This window comes from Enhydra lutris, unplaced genomic scaffold (assembly GCF_002288905.1).
Source record: "Enhydra lutris kenyoni isolate GAN:26980312 unplaced genomic scaffold, ASM228890v2 scaffoldscaffold9, whole genome shotgun sequence".
Lineage (NCBI taxonomy): Eukaryota > Metazoa > Chordata > Mammalia > Carnivora > Mustelidae > Enhydra > Enhydra lutris.
This window is the reverse complement of record NW_019154093.1, coordinates 4107109-4123787: the sequence shown is the minus strand read 5'-3', so window position 1 is coordinate 4123787 and position 16679 is coordinate 4107109. Positions and strand designations below refer to the sequence as shown.

At 56.7% G+C, this 16679-nt stretch overlaps 2 protein-coding genes across 4 annotated transcripts in view; one reads left to right on the top strand and one right to left on the bottom strand.

Moving 5' to 3' along the window:
* The first annotated feature begins 9668 nt into the window (after window positions 1–9668).
* LOC111142975 (MARCKS like 1) lies at window positions 9669–12051 on the top strand. The gene is made up of 2 exons (XM_022496346.1): window positions 9669–9946; window positions 10773–12051. The coding sequence occupies exons 1-2, from the start codon at window positions 9860–9862 to the stop codon at window positions 11283–11285; spliced, it is 600 nt and encodes a 199-aa protein (XP_022352054.1). The 5' UTR covers window positions 9669–9859; the 3' UTR covers window positions 11286–12051.
* Window positions 12052–12251: 200 nt separating this feature from the next.
* The window catches only part of LOC111142974 (histone deacetylase 1), a 34340-nt gene continuing 29912 nt past the window's right edge, over window positions 12252–16679 (bottom strand). For all 3 annotated transcript variants that reach the window (XM_022496342.1, XM_022496345.1, XM_022496344.1), the window contains exons 7-14: window positions 16515–16607; window positions 15215–15323; window positions 14993–15133; window positions 14391–14499; window positions 14166–14296; window positions 13735–13887; window positions 13165–13213; window positions 12252–12889 (exon numbers count right to left, since the gene is read on the bottom strand). In XM_022496342.1, coding sequence (XP_022352050.1) covers window positions 12862–12889; window positions 13165–13213; window positions 13735–13887; window positions 14166–14296; window positions 14391–14499; window positions 14993–15133; window positions 15215–15323; window positions 16515–16607 — 813 coding nt within the window. In that variant the 3' untranslated portion in view covers window positions 12252–12861. The remainder of the gene's footprint in view (window positions 12890–13164; window positions 13214–13734; window positions 13888–14165; window positions 14297–14390; window positions 14500–14992; window positions 15134–15214; window positions 15324–16514; window positions 16608–16679) is intronic.

Here is a 16679-nt window from a genome sequence, read left to right as displayed (position 1 = left end):
ACTGGAGCCAGGCCAGGACGAGCAGGGAGGTGTTCTCAGAGCACCACAAACTCCCGCATCTCTCTCTGTGGGGAAGATTCTCCGCCATTGGTCTCTCCCCTGGGATCTCCATATTTCTGCCCTTCACTGCCCAAATAAAGCCGTTTTCGCCTCTCTCTTCTTTGGGGTGATCATTTCAATTCTCCCCATTCACCCACACGCTGAGTTAGACTGAACCCGCAGGGCTGGGAGGGCTGTCACTCCTGACCCTTCCACTGCCCCCGTCTCTGCCCCTCCCCCACCCTGAGGCCCCTCAACGGGGAAGAATGGAGGAACAGGACCGGCTCCTGCTCTCCAAACTCTCACAGTGCCATAGCAGGAGGAAAGCAGAGACATAGTCCAGCTCAGTGAAGTGCCACAGGAGGGTGCCGTTAGTTTGTTTGGGGGCACAGTGAGTCCTCTGGTAGGTCAGGAAAGACCTCAGGAGGGGTTCCCTGATGGCAGGCACTGGGTAGGCACACACCGGGAATAGCCCTCCAGGCTGAATGGGCAGCATGGAGAAAGGCTGCGTCGTTTATAGGCTGAAATGGTCATCGCATTGAGGTAACTGTGAGACGGGCAGCCACCGGGGCTCTGCCTAAAATGAAGCTAACTGGGCCTGGAGCTTCCAAGACCTTGAACACCAAAGCAAGGGGTTGGACATTCTCCAGGGGGAGGTTGGGAACCATGGACAGGGTTCAAGCAAGGAAGGGACATGGTCCCCTCATGACATCTCCAGGTCTAGAGCCGGGGATTCAGAGTCGATGCTGGTGAGCAGTGAGTAGCCTCTGGCCCTCACCCAGGTCCAAGGCCTCAGGGCACCTGTCCCTGTGCTCCCTCTTACACACTCTCCCAGCTTCTACCTGAGGCTGAGGCCAGGAGTGGATCCTGGTCCAAGCCTCCCTACAAAGATCTGGCAGAAGGTACTGATGGCTAGATGAGGGAGTCTTTGGGGGGCTACCCTTACTTGGCCATTCAGTGGCCAACAGCAGCCCCCTTCCCCATCTCATGAGGCCTATGGATGGCTCATCCCATGCCCTTTGTGGGGGCTTCAGTCACAAAAACAGGTAACAACAGAGGAGCTCCACTCCAGCTCCTCACAGGAGCAGACTTGTAGAAGCATCTCCCTTCCACCTCCAACCCCTCTCCCTCCACATGGGACCCAGTCCCTGTCTCTGGAGCTCTCTGCTCCCTGAACGTCTCTGGATGTTGTCTTCTCCTCTGCCTTCTGGCCTCATTTCATCCCAGCCACTATCGCTTTCATCTGGACCTGTCTCTCCCTGGTTTTCCCGCCAACAGCTCTGTCCCCTCTAGTCCACGGGGCCTGTTTTCCTGCTGTTGTAGGTCCTTGTGGGCCATCCAGAGTGATCTCCAAGGATAGCTGGAGTCCTGGAGAGATCTAGGCTAGAGAGACAGACTTCAGTCGTCAGCAGCATATAGACTTACACACACACACGCACACGCACATACACACACAGATCCTACTCTCCCAACACTTATTGCTCTAGACCCATTGATCCTAATGACATCCCAAAGTCACCCCACCTCAGCCTGTCCCAAACTGACCTCTCCATTTCCATGTGTACCCACCACTCCTCCTCTAGGCTCCCATGTGCGGCGTGGCACCTCCTCCCCCCCACTTGCCCGAGCTGGGTCCTCCCTGGGCATCGTGCTCAGTCCTCCCTCCTCACGCACTCGCTCCCTCAGTCCTTAGTCCTTCCCTAAATCCCGCCTCTTCTGCCCCCTGAACACTCCATCTTCCTCCCCCCTTCAGCAGCATGTGACATGGTGGGCCACTCATTCCTTTTGGAAACCATTGCTTCCCTTGGCCTCCAGGACACCCCCACTCCTGGACCTCCTCCTTTCTCACTGACTGTCAGCTGCCCCCACTAGCTCCCCTCCCAGAGTCGAAATGTTGTTGAGGCTCTGGAGCTGCCTTCTCGAGCCACTCCTTCTCTGGGGAATTCCATCCATCCATCCATCCAGTCCTGTTCAAATTTGGGACACCCCAAACTCTGAAGTCCAGGCTCATGGACCCATCTGCGAGCCTGATCTGTCCCCGGGGCCTCTAACGGGCATCTCAGACGTTGACTCCAAAGCTACGTGTGGAAGCCCCCACGCTGGCGACAGGTGCAGCTTGGAAATGCTGGTGTGGGCTGCGCTCTGTACCTTTAGTTCAGGTCCCCATCGTGTCTTGCCTGGGTGACTGCAACCACCCACCCTGCTGCCTGGCCAAGGGACAGTCCAGGCCGAGGGACTCCCTGCGTAATGGCAGGGAGAGCAAGGTTATAGTTTGGTGGACAGTCCGGACTGTGACTTGGGCACTGAGGGTGAAACCTTCAGTATAAGGGACAGACACCCCGAGGGCAGTAGGAAGCCACAGAAAGGTTTCAAGCCAAGAGGACATGTTTGATTTTGACATCCCTTTCATTCCTTCTGCCTTTCTCGGTACATTTACTCCATCAGCCAAGAAATATCTATTGGGCACCCTCTACTGGAAAGCGGCCCCGAGGCAGAGGAGAGCAGCTAGAGAGGCTGGATGTGGGACAGAAGACCACGGGAAGGCAGCTGTGGTGCAGGCCCCGGTCACAGGTGAGAAGGGCCGCCATCCTGGAAGTGGAGGAGGGGGGATGATGAGCTGAGGGGGGCTGTTGTCAGGTTCCCATCTTGGGTAACAGAGTAGTGAGAGCCCTAAGCCCAGAGCTATAGAGTATGTGGTGGGGAGAGCCTCTCTACCTGGAGGTCCTCGGGAGTGGTTTGATTTGGGTTTTAAGAGAAGAGTAGAGGGGTGCCTGGGTGGTTCAGTCAGTTAAGCATCTGCCTTGGGCTCAGGGCATGATCCCGGGGTCCCGGGGATCAAGCCCCGAGTTGAGCCCCTCATCAAGCCCCATGTCAAGCCCCTGCTCAGAGGGGAGTCTGCTTCTCCCTCTCCCTCTGCTGTTCCCACTCTCCACCCCACTCATGGTCTCTCTCCCTCTCTCTCTCTCTCTCTCTCCCTCACTCTCTGTCTAAAATAAATAAATAACATCTTAAAAAAGAGAGTGGGGGTGGCTGGGTGGCTCAATGGGTTAAAGCCTTCGCCTTCAGCTCAGGTCATGATCTCAGGGTCCTGGGAGGGAGCCTGCTTCCTCCTCTCTCTCTGCCTGCCTCTGCCTACTTGTGATCTCTGTCTGTCAAATAAATTTTAAAAATCTTAAAAAAAAAAAAAAAAGAGTGAAGGGGCGCCAGGGTGGCTCAGTAGGTTAAAGCCTCTGCCTTCGGCTCAGGTCATGATCTCAGGTCCTGGGATCGAGCCCCACATCGGGCTCTCTGCTCAGCAGGGAGCCTGCTTCCTCTTCTCTCTCTGCCTGCCTCTCTGCCTACTTGTGATCTCTGTCTGTCAAATAAATAAATAAAATCTTTAAAAAAGAGAGAGAGAGAAGAGTAGAAATTCAGCAAATAGAGAAGTGGAGAGAGGCATTCTAGGCAGAGGAAACAGCGTGTTCAAAGACCCTGAGGCAGGGGAAGCTCAACACTCTGAGGAGCTGAAAGGCCAGTAGAGTCGAAGTCCAGTGAGCCAGAGAAAAAGAGAGAAGATAGGTGGCAAGCTTGATCTCTCTGAGGCACGACCTGGAGCGCTCAGGGAGGGCCACCAGCATATCAGGACGCCTGGGTAGACAGGAGGGAAGGAGAATTTGAGGAGAGGCTTGGAGGGGACAGACAGATGTATCAGAGGGGGACTTCCTAGCATGTCTTTCTAGGAAAAGTCACTAAGAGAAGATCCCAATGGGACACTTCTTGGGTTGCAGGAAGAGAGGGTGAGAATCCTCAGGGTTCTGGGAAGAGGCAGACTCCTTTACCATATAAGGAATTGATTGAGCCAAATAAATCGCCCTCTGAATAATTCAGCACCCTTAGAACAGCCCGGGGGTCCTTCTACCACTGCCCCCAGAAGAATGTTGAGGGACGGGATGCAAGGTCATCTCAGGGACTCCTGGCCTCCTGTCTCCCCCTCCCCCCAGGCCCAGAAGGGAATGGGCACATTGTTGAATGCCAAGTTGGTGCCTCCTTCTTGCCCAGCATTTCACTCAGTCGCACCTGCGAATGTTGCTGGCTGCTTCCCTTCTGCTCTGCGCCTCAGGTGATGGGTAAAAGGGCTTCACTTGCTGGCACCGGCTCATTTACTGCACAATTACCCCAGGCCTGGCTATTATCATTCCCACTTTGCGGATGAGGACACTGAGGCTCGGAGCAGGTCTCCAGCCACACAGCTAGGACGTGATGCTTCGTCACTACAATTGCCTCAACCCTAAAACACCCCACTGAACCCTTATCACAGCCTCAAGTGGCACTCAGTGTCCTCATTTTACGGGGTGCGCCTTGGGAGGCCAGGCGAGGGGAGGGGTCACAAAGCTGCAAGGTGGGACCAGATCATTTGGAGGAAGAGGCTGAATGGGAGAAGCAAAGGGTCCGAATAGTGTGGAGAGGAAGGGGTGGGACTGGGGACTGGAGGCGGACAGGGTTTCAGTTTCCCTTTTAAAGGGACTCCCCCGGAAGAGGGGAATTTTGGTTGGAAAGTTGTAAGCAATCCACATTCCACCCCTTCGGCTGCCTCTTCCCCGTGGCACCCAGGATCTGAACAGAAACTGAAAGTTGGGAAGAGGGGAGGGAAGGGGGAAGGGAGAGGCTCGGGCGGCCCAGGGCACCCGGGTTGAATTTCTGGTGACTTCATCAAGCCTGGGGAAGATAGGCGGGTGGGCTGATGACACACCCCTTGGCTATTGGGGAAATTGAGCCCCAGAGAGTCAGCAAGGTTAGTGACTGGGCCCTGGCCAGGTTACACAACCACCCCGCCCCACCCCCATGCACGCACACGTGCACACACACGCACATGCTCTCGTTCGCAGAAACCAAGGGAAGAAGGAGGGGAAGGAAGAAAAAAGAGGGCTGACCGGACTAAAAATTGGAAAGGGAAACTACAGAATCCCTGTCCCTGTGATTTGGTGATCAGTTGGATGGGGGGGCAGATCCCAGTGAAGAGCCGCTAAGGTGCCCCCGGATCCAGCCCCAGGTTCAAGGCCCATGACTGGCAGAGAGGCTGCAGACCTGGGTGCTACTGACAACCAGACCAGAACCCGATGTTCCAGGATGCCGAGGAGTCGAGTTCCTGGGGTCCTGAGCCCATGGCCGCCTGGCCTCTCCCTGCTGACCCCCTCTGTGCTCCTCACGGAGCCCTCTGTGAATGCCTCTCCCTGCTCCGCTGCTAGGAGATCCTGAAAACCACTCCCTAGTTCTGACCTCGTCCCCTACTGCTTGCAGAAACACCGCACCCCCCAGAAACACTGCACCTCCCTGGGCTTGTTTCCTCCTCCACAGACAGAAACAATGAGGGGACACATCTCAGCAGGTCACGAGATAAGGTATGGAAAGCAGCTGGCACAGAGCTCGGCCTGCAATTGGCAGATAAACAACGCTAGCAACTATGATTACTGTCCTCGGTCATTCCTGCCTTTTCAGAGCTCTTCCCAGTGGTCGAGGATCTCCATGATTGTGGGCTCCCCCTCTCTGCTGGCTCCCTCCCAGACTCCTTCCCCAGGGCCTCCCCCCACCCTCGCACCCCCCCTCCTGCTGCTGCCCCTGCAGTGGGAATGTTCCTCATGGCCCCAGGACCTTCCTGGGTGACCCACACACAGCTTGGCTCCCCTTTCCTTCATCTAGCAGCATCCAGAGGCCCAGATTTCCTGGGGTCACTTCTGACTTAAAACCTATGTCTGTTGTCCCTGTGAGGTCACTAGCCAGACTTTGGGGCCCGGCCTTTGGCTCAGGAAACACGATCCGATGGCATGTCTATGCGCTGCCTCCTGGATGTGCTCCTGAATGTTTCCCAGGCGCTGCAGACTCAACAAGGCTCAATTCAGCAAGCCCTTCCCCACCCCCAGTTCTCTTACCCTCCATTTTCCTGTCTCAGTCCACGGATTCACTTGGCCAGCTGTCACCCACAACAGAAATGCGGGTGACAACCTGGCCACTCCCTTCTCCCAACTCCCCCCGCTCCCAACCCTGCAGCCAGCCAGTCACGGAGTCCTAGGGATCCTGTCTCCAGATTAGGCCTGTCTCTCCATCTCTACCCTTACACAGGCTGGTCGCTGTTCCCACTTTGCCCTGCTCTAAACTTTTGCTCCATCTGTTCCCCATGCATGTGCCCCTCCATCCTGCAGCTGACAGGGCCCTTAGCTGACCCTGGTCTGGCTTTTGTTCTCCCCTTAAGGCACTGCCAGTCCCTCCCCATCGATGGGAAACCCCTGGGGGCAGGGGCCCCGCGTGACTCACAGCTGGTGCTCTGCCACTTGTGAGCAGAAGGAGGAACTCTCAACTTTGTGAGTATGAATCATGGAGCCCAACTTGTCACTGTACAGAGCAGCAAACTGAGGCCCAAGGAGAGACGACCAGCTCCCCGTTACAGAGCAGGAGGAGGCCGACCTGGGGCTAGAACTAAGGGCTCTTGGTCCAGCTGATGCTCCCCGGAAGGAGATGGGGTGGCTGGGGCTGGGAAGCAGGCCTTGCCAAGTCACCATTACTGAGCACTCCATTGGGACCAAGCCATTCTCTGATGTCTCTTCCCCTCTTGGGGCCCGCGCAAGTGCTGGTCCCCGGGAGAAAGGTCCAGCCCCCATCACTGACTAGTCATGGCCCACTCACAGCTCACCTCGCATCTAATCTGATCCCCACCGCAGGGCCCCCTCAGAGACCTCGAAGGGCACCCGAACCTCCTTTATGGGGCCATGTTCTTTTCTGTCTTCCTCCCACCTTCAGCCCCACCCTGTGGCTCTCCTGAGGTCCTGGGCTTCCTTCCTGCCAAGGAAACACATTCCTTCCCACCCAGGAGGCTAGGAGCATCTCAGACTAGGGACAGGGGCTGAGGCCTCACCGGAGACCTGGGACACACGGGGGTTAATGTGAAAACATGGGGGTTCTAGTCTCTACGGCTGCCCTTCCCCGGTCTATCCCAGAGTTACCCTGTCCCTTCCATCCTCCTTTCCCGGCCACTCTGTCCTGGCAACAGCCCATCCCTGAAAGGTTCCAACCACTGCAGCCTTGGTGATCCACTAAGGCACACACAGCTGACAAACAGCAAATTGCTACTTTCTCATCGACACACTCCTATTCTCTCACACAGCCGCACACACTCATAGTCATACACCCAATCACAGGCAGACACTGTCACCAACGCACCATCTCAAGGACGGGCAGGCGCACACCCAAAAAATCTTAGAGGCGCCAAGAGTCACCAAACCTCTCTCTCACAGCCTGAATACACACAGCTGACAAAGATGCAAACTCACACAACCACAAACGTGCACACCTGGTCACACACACACACACACACACACACACACACAAAGTCTCTCACACACAGATACAGAGCGATACACAGTCACACACAGGGAGAAACAGAAACACACAGTTGCACACGGGCCCCTGGAGACACAGAACAATGGGCGCATTGTCTGGGCTAGCAGCAGCTGGGGAGGAAGGAGCCACAGTGTGGACGGAGGAGGCCGTGGGGGCTGCTGTACCACCCCCCTCACCCCCACAGCATCCTAAGCGTCTTGCCTCTTCCAGAAGCCAGATGCTGCTGGGACCTGGGTTTACCGAGGGACTGGGCTCCCCGACGACCCTTCCCCAGCCTCCAGCGATGGCTGGTGGGAGAGGCAGAGCTCCCCTGTGGCCCAGGCTCCCTCTGGGGCTCTGGAAACTCAGGGTCCTTTAGTTCTGGTGTTCCTCTCTCCTCCTGGGATTTGCCTGTCAGCCTCTCAGGGCAGAGCCTGGAAGTCCGGACACTTGGGATCTGCTCCTAACCTCTGACCCCAAACCCACCAGGACTCGCACAGCCTCCGTCTGAGCCCTGCCAGCCGGTGCGGGCAGCGCCTGGCAGCATTGTGGGCTCCCTATTGTGGTCGAGACAGAGATGCAGGTCACGAAGTCCATCCCTTAGTGGCAGTGGGTGAAGGCACCGTTCTGTCCGTGAGCGGCTGTGGGGCATGGCGGCCCTCCTATCCCAAAGCTGGTTCTTCTCACCTCCCACTCTGACCAGGCAGTCCCAGATCTCAATGGAGAATTTTTCCAGGGGCTTCCTCACTGTCCCCACCTCATTTTAGTAGGTCTTTCCAAACCCCTTCTCACCCTCAATTACTAGCATCTGCTGTGTGCCCTTTAACATGTCTCTTTCCCTTTCTGAACTTCAGTGTCCCAGTCTGAAAAACGGTGGTGGGGTGGGGGTGGGGGTCTGTTAATGAGTCTTCTGTAGCTTCGGAGTAGAGGTGAAGCTGGAGGTTACAGGGGTGAGCGCTGAATGTAGATGCCACCTCAGCCCTCCTCCGCCCCTCTGTGGTCAGATCTGTGGGGAGTTCCTGATTTCTCAGGCCCTGGGGTGTCTCCACACCTCACAGCCTCAGGCCTCCCAGGAGGCCTTACCCGTAGGAGGGAAGGAGGGAGGGAGGGAGGGACGTGCTGAGCTGTCCAGGACACAACCTTGCTTTTGCAACACTTTCCTTCCTCCAGCCCCCATCCTCTTCCTCCTGGGGGCTGAGGGCAGGCAACCGGACACACACATCCGGGGCCAGTCAGGGCTCTGGGGTTCCCACAGACCTGTCCATACCAGGGGAAGGGGAAATGGCAGGGGATTGGGGCTGGAGGGTCTCCCTGACTCTCAGGTGGGGCAGGAGGCTGGGCTGCGCAACCCTGGGGGCTGTCCTCAAGGGGCTGTCCCAAAGAGCCTTGGTGATGCCCCACCCCTCCACTAGACTGAAGTTTTGTTGAATTCACTTCTGGAGTTCCTCTGCCTGCTTGGGGAGCCCTGAGGTGGGGGATAGTTTATGTCAACGTCTCTGAGCCTCAGACTCTCCAGCTTTCACATGGGGATGGGGAAGCCTTTCAAGGTCGCAGGACCGCCCTAGCCGGGGCTTTGTAACCGGTCCAGGCTGAGGGCAGGAGGGACAGAGGTGAGCTGGTCTGTGGGGGCTCCGTGTGACTGGCTGCTAAGGGACTGGGAGGAGAGAAGAGGGATGGGCCTCACCAGTCTGACCAGTGACTCCGCGGTGGGCCAGACCCCCCATGCTGACCGGGGCAGGCAGGCAGGGACGTGGGTGGGACCTGGGACGGGTCTCCAGGCCTGAGGGGGTGCAGATCATCCCCGCGCGGGGCCCCACGGCTTCTATGACCGCATTCTCAGGAGCATAACTCAGGATCAGCCCTCTGACGAGTCTGGGCATGTGAGCCTTTCGAAGAGTTCTAGGGGGAGACTGACAGGGGCTGTCAGTGCAGAACTACGGCGTTGGGGGCTGCTCCAGGTGCTGGGGCGTCCACCCTGGGGGGGTGGGCGGTGAGAGGAGAGAATGATTGCTTTCCCTTTCCTCTAGAAGCCCCCCTCTGGCCAGCTCGGTTAACGACCAGCCTCTCCCCTTCCCACGTTGGACCCCACCCGTCCGGGGTAGGCTAGTGGGCTGGGGGTACCAGACCGCCGGCGTCGTCCACTGCGCCAGTGGAGCCCGGGACCTGAGCCCGCCTCTGCTCCTCGATTGGGCGCTCATTTAAATGTCCGGCCCCGCCCCGAGGTCGGGGCGCCTATATAAGGCGGCTCGGCGGGCGGCGGGCGGCATTCTGGCGCGGAGCGGAGCGGTGGCGGGCGCAGCTAGCGGGTCGGGCGCCGAGAGGGGGTGCAGCTCGGTTTCCCACCCCCCCCGATACCCCTCCCCCTCAGGCTCGAGCCCCACCCCTCCGCCCGCCAGGCCGACCCGGCCGAACTATCCCCTGCGGCGCGAGCCCGGGGCGGTCCCGGGCGCCCCCCAGCAGACCCCCCATCATGGGCAGCCAGAGCTCCAAGGCTCCCCGGGGCGACGTGACCGCCGAGGAGGCAGCAGGCGCTTCCCCTGCTAAGGCCAACGGACAGGTGGGTGCGCTCGGCACGGCCCGACCTGGCCCCCTCCTCCCGCACCTCGCCCCCTCTGGGGCCCTGGGCCGGGGCCGCGCGCTTTGTCCGGCCCGGGACACGCGGCGCCCCCTCCCCCGCCCGGTCCCTTTGTTCTCGGCGCCGCAGCCCCCGCGGGCGAAGCGAGGGGAGGGGCGGGGAGGGGGCGCCGGCCCAGCCCCGCCGCCTTCTTTGTTTGCGGCCCCGGCCCCCGGCGCTGCCCCCGGCCGCCCCGAGTGCCGCGCGGGGAACAAAGGCGCTGCCGGGCCGCGCCAAGGGGGCGCCCAGGGGCCGCGGGGCGGGTTCCCGGGGGGGAGGGCACTCCACCCGCAGACCCGACCTCGGTGGCTCACGGCCTTTTTTTAGTAGGGAGTCGAGATGTGGGGAGAGCTGGGTGGGGGGCCGCTTGCACAAAGCGGGAGGCTGGGAAAATGGGCCGTCCAGGTGGGGAGAAGAGCGCCCCGTGGCGGCTTCCCGCCCGATGTCGGCTTGTTGGGCTCGCCCGCCTGCCGGGGATCGGCGGCGGCGAGCGGGTCCCCGCCGAATGGAGAGCGCGCCCCGGGGGAGGTGGGTGGGGGGCCACGGGACCCCAGCGCCTCCTGCCGGCCGCGGCCTCTGCGCGCTCGGCCCCCGCGCGCTCGTGAGGACAGGAGGGAGATGTTTGACGGGATCCCGGTGTGGGTGAGGCTACAAGCAGCCTCCTGGGTTGCCGAAGAATCGGGATCCCATTGCCTGGAAGAGGTCCGCGGCGGGCTGGGGGAGGAGGGTTAGAGCCCTGGCCCTCATTGCTGTCTCCTCTGCCCTGCAGGAGAATGGCCACGTGAAAAGCAATGGAGACTTATCCCCCAAGGGTGAAGGGGAGTCGCCCCCCGTGAACGGAACAGAGGAGGCAGCCGGGGCCACTGGCGATGCCATCGAGCCAGCACCTCCTAGCCAGGGCGCTGAGGTCAAGGGGGATGCCCCCGCCAAGGAGACCCCCAAGAAGAAGAAGAAATTCTCTTTCAAGAAGCCTTTCAAATTGAGTGGTCTGTCCTTCAAGAGAAATCGGAAGGAGGGTGGGGGTGATTCGTCTGCCTCCTCACCCACCGAGGAAGAGCAGGAGCAGGGGGAGATCGGTGCCTGCGGCGAGGAAGGCGCAGCCCAGGAAGGGAAGGCTGTTGCCACCCCTGAAAGCCAGGAGCCCCAGGCCAAGGGGGCAGAGGCTAGTGCTGCCTCCAAGGGAGGAGACACAGAAGAAGAGGCAGGGCCCCAGGCTGCAGAGCCATCCACCCCCTCGGGGCCGGAGAGTGGCCCAACACCTGCCTGCGAGCAGAAGGAGTAGCTGGGTGGGGGCAGGTGGGTGATCTCTAAGCTGCAAAAACTGTGCTGTCCTTGTGAGGTCACTGCCTGGACCTGGTGCCCTGGCTGCCTTCCTGTGCCCAGAAAGGAAGGGGCTGTTGCCCCCTCCCAGCCACGTGCCCTCTCCTTTTCCCTCCTGTGGATTCTCCCATCATCCATCTGGCCTTCCTCTTAAGGCCGGTTGAAGATGGTCCCTTGCAGTTTCCCAAGTTAGGTTAGTGATGTGAAATTCTCCTGCCCCTGGCCCTACCTCTGCTGTCCCCACCCCTGAAGGCGGCAATTGCTGGTTTTCTTCCCCAGTTCTTTTCCAAGTAGGTTTTGTTTACTCCCCAAATCCCTGAGCCAGATGTGGGGTGCCTACACTCCCAAACCCTGAGTGTCCAGCCTTCCCCCCTGTTGAGTTTTTAGTCTCTTGTGCTGTGCCTAGTGGCACCTGGGCTGGGGAGGACACCGCCCCTGTCTAGGTTTTTATAAATGTCTTACTCAAGTTCAAACCTCCAGCTTGTGAATCAACTGTGTCTCTTTTTTGACTTGGTAAGCAAGTATTAGGCTTTGGGGTGTGGGGGGGAGGTCTGTAATGTGAAACAACTTCTCGTTGTCTTTTTTTTCCCCCTCCCATTGTTGTAAATAACTTTTAATGGCCAAACCCCAGATTTGTACTTTTTTTTTTTTTTTCTAACTGCTAAAACCATTCTCTTCCACCTGGTTTTACTGTAACATTTGGAGAAGGAATAAATGTTGTCCCTTTAGTAGTGCTTTTTAATGAGTGGTCTTCTGGGGGTAGGGCAAGAAGATCGGTTAACCTCAACCCTTGAGGCGGGGATTAAGGTGAGGGGTAAGTCTGTGGGGTTGTTATGTTGTTCAGGGAGTTGCCCAGGTTCTCATGGACACCAGAAGGGCACGGAAGTGGAGTAGAAATCAACCCAGGGACACTGCTAGGACACAAACCCAGGAGGATGTAAAAATGTACCAATTTATTACAAAGATTCTCACGAAAATGAAAATAGTATCTCAAAAAGGATACTAGACCACCAATCTCCACCTGCAGAATTGGGCGAGGATAGAGGGCAGGCAGTGTGAGTTCCTTGGCTCACATGGGGCTAGTAGGGAAGGTATGATAACAGAACCAACCTAAAAATGGCTGATGTTACCTTAAGGAGCCTGATTTGGGCAGGGGGCGAGGGGTGTCTCTGAAGACCCAACCACTCCTAGAATGCTCAATAAGGGCACCTCTCCAAAGCTGCTAAGCAGGCACTTGGCATTTCAGGATTTTGTCCTATGGCTGCTTAAGAGTATGCCTTCCAGACCCGGCACCCTTTATGGTTCAAAAGTAATAACTGGGGAAGGCTGGGTGGCAGCAAGGCAGCCACAGCCACTAGAAAAGCTCACTCCTAACACGTGCCCTGGGCTCAGGGCCCTGGTTCCTGTCTAGTCCCAGGGGATATTTATATTTAATATATATTTATATAAATACACAGAGAAATAGAAAATATAAAATCTGAGGGCTTGTGGGAGGAAGGTGGGGAACTTGGCAGGAAGCCAGAACTGGAGAGGTCTGCTCAGGCCAACTTGACCTCCTCCTTGACCCTGTGGAGAGAGCAGAGACTGGCATGAGATAACGCACCCCAGAGGCCTTGAGGCAAAAACATGGGGACAATGACTTCTATAGGACCCCAGCTACCCAGGTGACTGCTGAGGGCTGAGGCTTCCTAGCTCTGCCTAGAACTGCAGAGACGGACAGACTGGTCCCTGAAAGAGGTCTTTGTAAGCTGCACCAGCTGTCCCTGTGCCTCCCCTCAGCGTAGCGGACAAAGGGGCTGGTGCTCCAATGCTGGGGAGATAGCCGACAGCTCCTTCCTCACCCTTTGGCTTCTTGCTTCTCCTCCTTGGTTTTCTCCTCTTCTATGACTTCTAGAACATAAGAGTGCAGGGATGACCAAGGATTCCCCTCCAGAAAGACCCATGGAATCTTTACTTAGCCTAAAACCCCTTCCCCAACACTACAGCTCCCTGGACATACAAAAGAGAGAAAAGCCCATCCCAGGCCCTCCCACTGAGCCCTGTTGAGAACAAACAGGTCGGACCGGTTTCCCAGCCTGCTAATGCCTGAACCTGGTGGGCGGAGGCAGCCCCCTGGGAAACGGGTGAAGTGCTGGGAAAAGGGCTTAGGTGGTATGTGAGAGCCACACTCCTGACCACGGGGAGCCCAGGCATGTCCCTGGCTCCGGAGCCTGGCAGGGCTCTCAATCAGCCAGTGGAGATGACAAATTGAGTTTCGTTCTTTTGTGGGGCCTGCTACTTCTGGGAGCTGAGGCAGAACCCGGTAGAAGGCAGGGCCCAAGTCGGCTCTCTCCTCCCAATGCCCTATACAGATACATCCTCCTCTCTGGTCTGGGGCTCAAGACCCAAGGCTGGGCGTGACCCAAACCCACCTTTCTTCTCTTCTGGGTCTTTCTCTTTTTCATCCTCAGTTTTGACTCTCTTGGCTTTTTTGAAGTTGGAAGAGTTCTTGCGACCGCCTTCCCCCTCCTCATCAGAGTCCGAGAACTCTTCCTCGCAGGCAATTCGTTTGTCAGAAGAACAGACTGGGAGGCAATGTGGAATGTGGGTGAGATAGCAGGAGGTGAGCTTTACCTCAGGGTCTGTGCCCGGTGCTTCCCTGTGTGCCCTCTAAGAGACACCAAGGGAAGGGGAGACCACGAAGAGGGGAAGGAAACTCAAGGAGTCCCTAAATTGTTCCAAGTTCTAGCACTTGGGTTTCCCAACAGATGGGTAGCTTGAGAGGAATGCGAAACCAACAGTGGTGGGAAGTCAGAGCTACCTACTGAGTGGGAAGGCACCGGCCCCGGGGTCTGGGTCTTACTCGAGATGCGCTTGTCAGGATCTTCTTCATCCTCGTCACCACTCTCCTCAGGAATGGCGTCCTCAGGAATCACCTGCATTTGGACCCCCGGTGCATGGGGCAGCATTCTCAGGTTCTCAAACAGTCGCTGTCTATGGCCAATGGTAGAGAGGGTGGCTGGGCTCTGGTTAGGGACAAACCAGAGCCTGGAATGGTCAGTCAGGGGGTGTCTGGGGATATACTCACTTGATCTTCTCCAGGTATTCATTGGTATTCTGGTTGGTCATATTGGAAGGACTGATGTGAAGTTTGAAATCTGGTCCAAAGTATTCGAAGTAGTCGTTGTACGGAAGCTCTAATTGGGGCAAGAGGTTAAGAGTCAAGAGACCTGGCTACCATGGGACCCTGAGAAAAGCATTTGTAGGTTTATCTGGAACTGTCAGTCCAACCATCTAACAGAGTACTTGGGTACTTTATAGGGTTTCAGTCTTTTTAATGCCGTTCTCCAGAATGAGAAGGCACAAGCCCCTGGTTTTGGGAAACTTAGGCAATGCTCATTGCGAGCACATCCTCAATGACTACCGCAGTTCCCCTACGGAGTAGAAATTCCAAAGCTATAAATAACCACTGATAATTTTGTCTAGACCAGAAGCAAAAGGGAGAGAGGACAGGGTCAAAAAAGGACTCAGGAAAAACTGATGGTCTGACAATCACAAGTGGATAGGCAGGATAATCAATGACAAGTATCAGAAGAGGAGAGGCCACATGGCCAATGGGAAAGGGCTCGTGAACTTGAAGACATCTGAGCTCCAGCTCTGCCCCACCAAACCTGGCCCTGGAGCTATTACCATTCGGGATCTCTGTGTCCAATGCCACTGCTGTTTCATACGTCCAGCAGCGGGCCACATTACGGATGGTGTAGCCGCCTCCTCCCAGCATCAGCATAGGCAGGTTGAAGCTCTTCACAAACTCCACACACTTGGCGTGCCCTTTGGTGGGAGAAAGGGGTGCTGGGTTACAGGAGCACCCTGCAGGACCTGCCCACCCATCCCTATGCTACACGGTCTCACCTTTGATGGTCAGATTGAAGCAACCTAACCGATCCCCAGACAGGGAGTCGGAACCACACTGTAAGACAACCGCACTGGGCTGGAACATCTCCATCACTTTAGATATGACCTAAAAGGACACATCCTGGTCACCACTGGCTTTAAGAAAAGTTACATGATGCTCAGGGCTGCAAAGGGTGGGTGCGGTCCCTCTGCCCCCTATCATTCACTCCCACTTTTGCACTCTCCCTCATGCTGGGTGGTAAAGAGGGAACATTGATCTGGGGCTCTTGTTTCCCTACTTGGGATTTCAGTTTTCCAATTTGAAAGGCTCTCTGAGACCCTTCTAGCTCTAGGAATGTTGAATCTAGAAGAGCCTCTTCATCTTTCCCTCAACCTTTCCCTTCTTTTCTTTCACTGCCCCAACTCCAGTGCCACTTCCGACTCTGAGCTGCACCCGCCCTACACCTCAGTCCTACAGACTTTGAGCCTCATATCGTGAGGGAGGGCTCACTTTTGTCTTTCTCTTTCCGACAAGATTTTGACGTTACCAGGACAAAGACCATACCCTGGGCTTCGCTGTCACCCTTACTACGCAGCACACAGTAGGCACTTGACTACCTGAACTTTTTAGTTAATACTCCAGTAATGGCTCCTTGTGGCTTGCAGGCGGAAGATGTTAACTCCTCAGCTTGGCATTCAAGGCTCCCTTTGAAATACCGACCCCAACATACATTTCCTACCACATCCTCCAACAGTCCTCCCACCCATCACATTGGCCTACACACAGCTACGTACTGGCACCTTTGTGCTTCTGCTAGTGCTGTTCCCCACTGCTGAACGCCATCCCCGCCCTCCAGCCTCCACCTCCTGCTTCACATGGACAAAACCTCATTTTTCAGAGTCCAGCTCAAATAACACCACCTCTATGAAATTGGCTCTGACTACCCTCGCCCCAGCCCAGGCAGTGGTTTTTCTCCCACTCTTCTGTTCATCCTGCAAAAACAGTAATGACCACACATTGTCATGTGTGTGCCTGCCTCCCACTACGTAGACTGTGAGGTCTTCAAGGTCATGATTCATGTCTTAGATAGTCTTGTCTCCAACAGAGGGCCCGACCCACAGAAGGCACCAATAAATACTTGGATGAATTTCGTTCCTCTAGCTGAGCACACAGCATATGAGCCATGGTCAAAACACATCTCCTTTCCCGGCCAGCTTCTCAGGGAGGGAGAGGTTCCCGACGTATGCTGGGGGTGCTCTGCTACCCCTCCCTTAGACTAAGCCCGACTGCAGCCCAGGTGGTGGATAAGCCACTTACCGGCTTGAAAATGGCCTCATAGGACTCGTCATCGATCCCATCTCGGAGCGGGTAGTTAACAGCATAATACTTGCCTTTGCCAGCCCCAATATCCTAATCAAGAGGGACATTAAAGTAAAACTGAAAGATGAAGCTAGGAAGAAGTTCAAGGATGGGGGCTGGAAG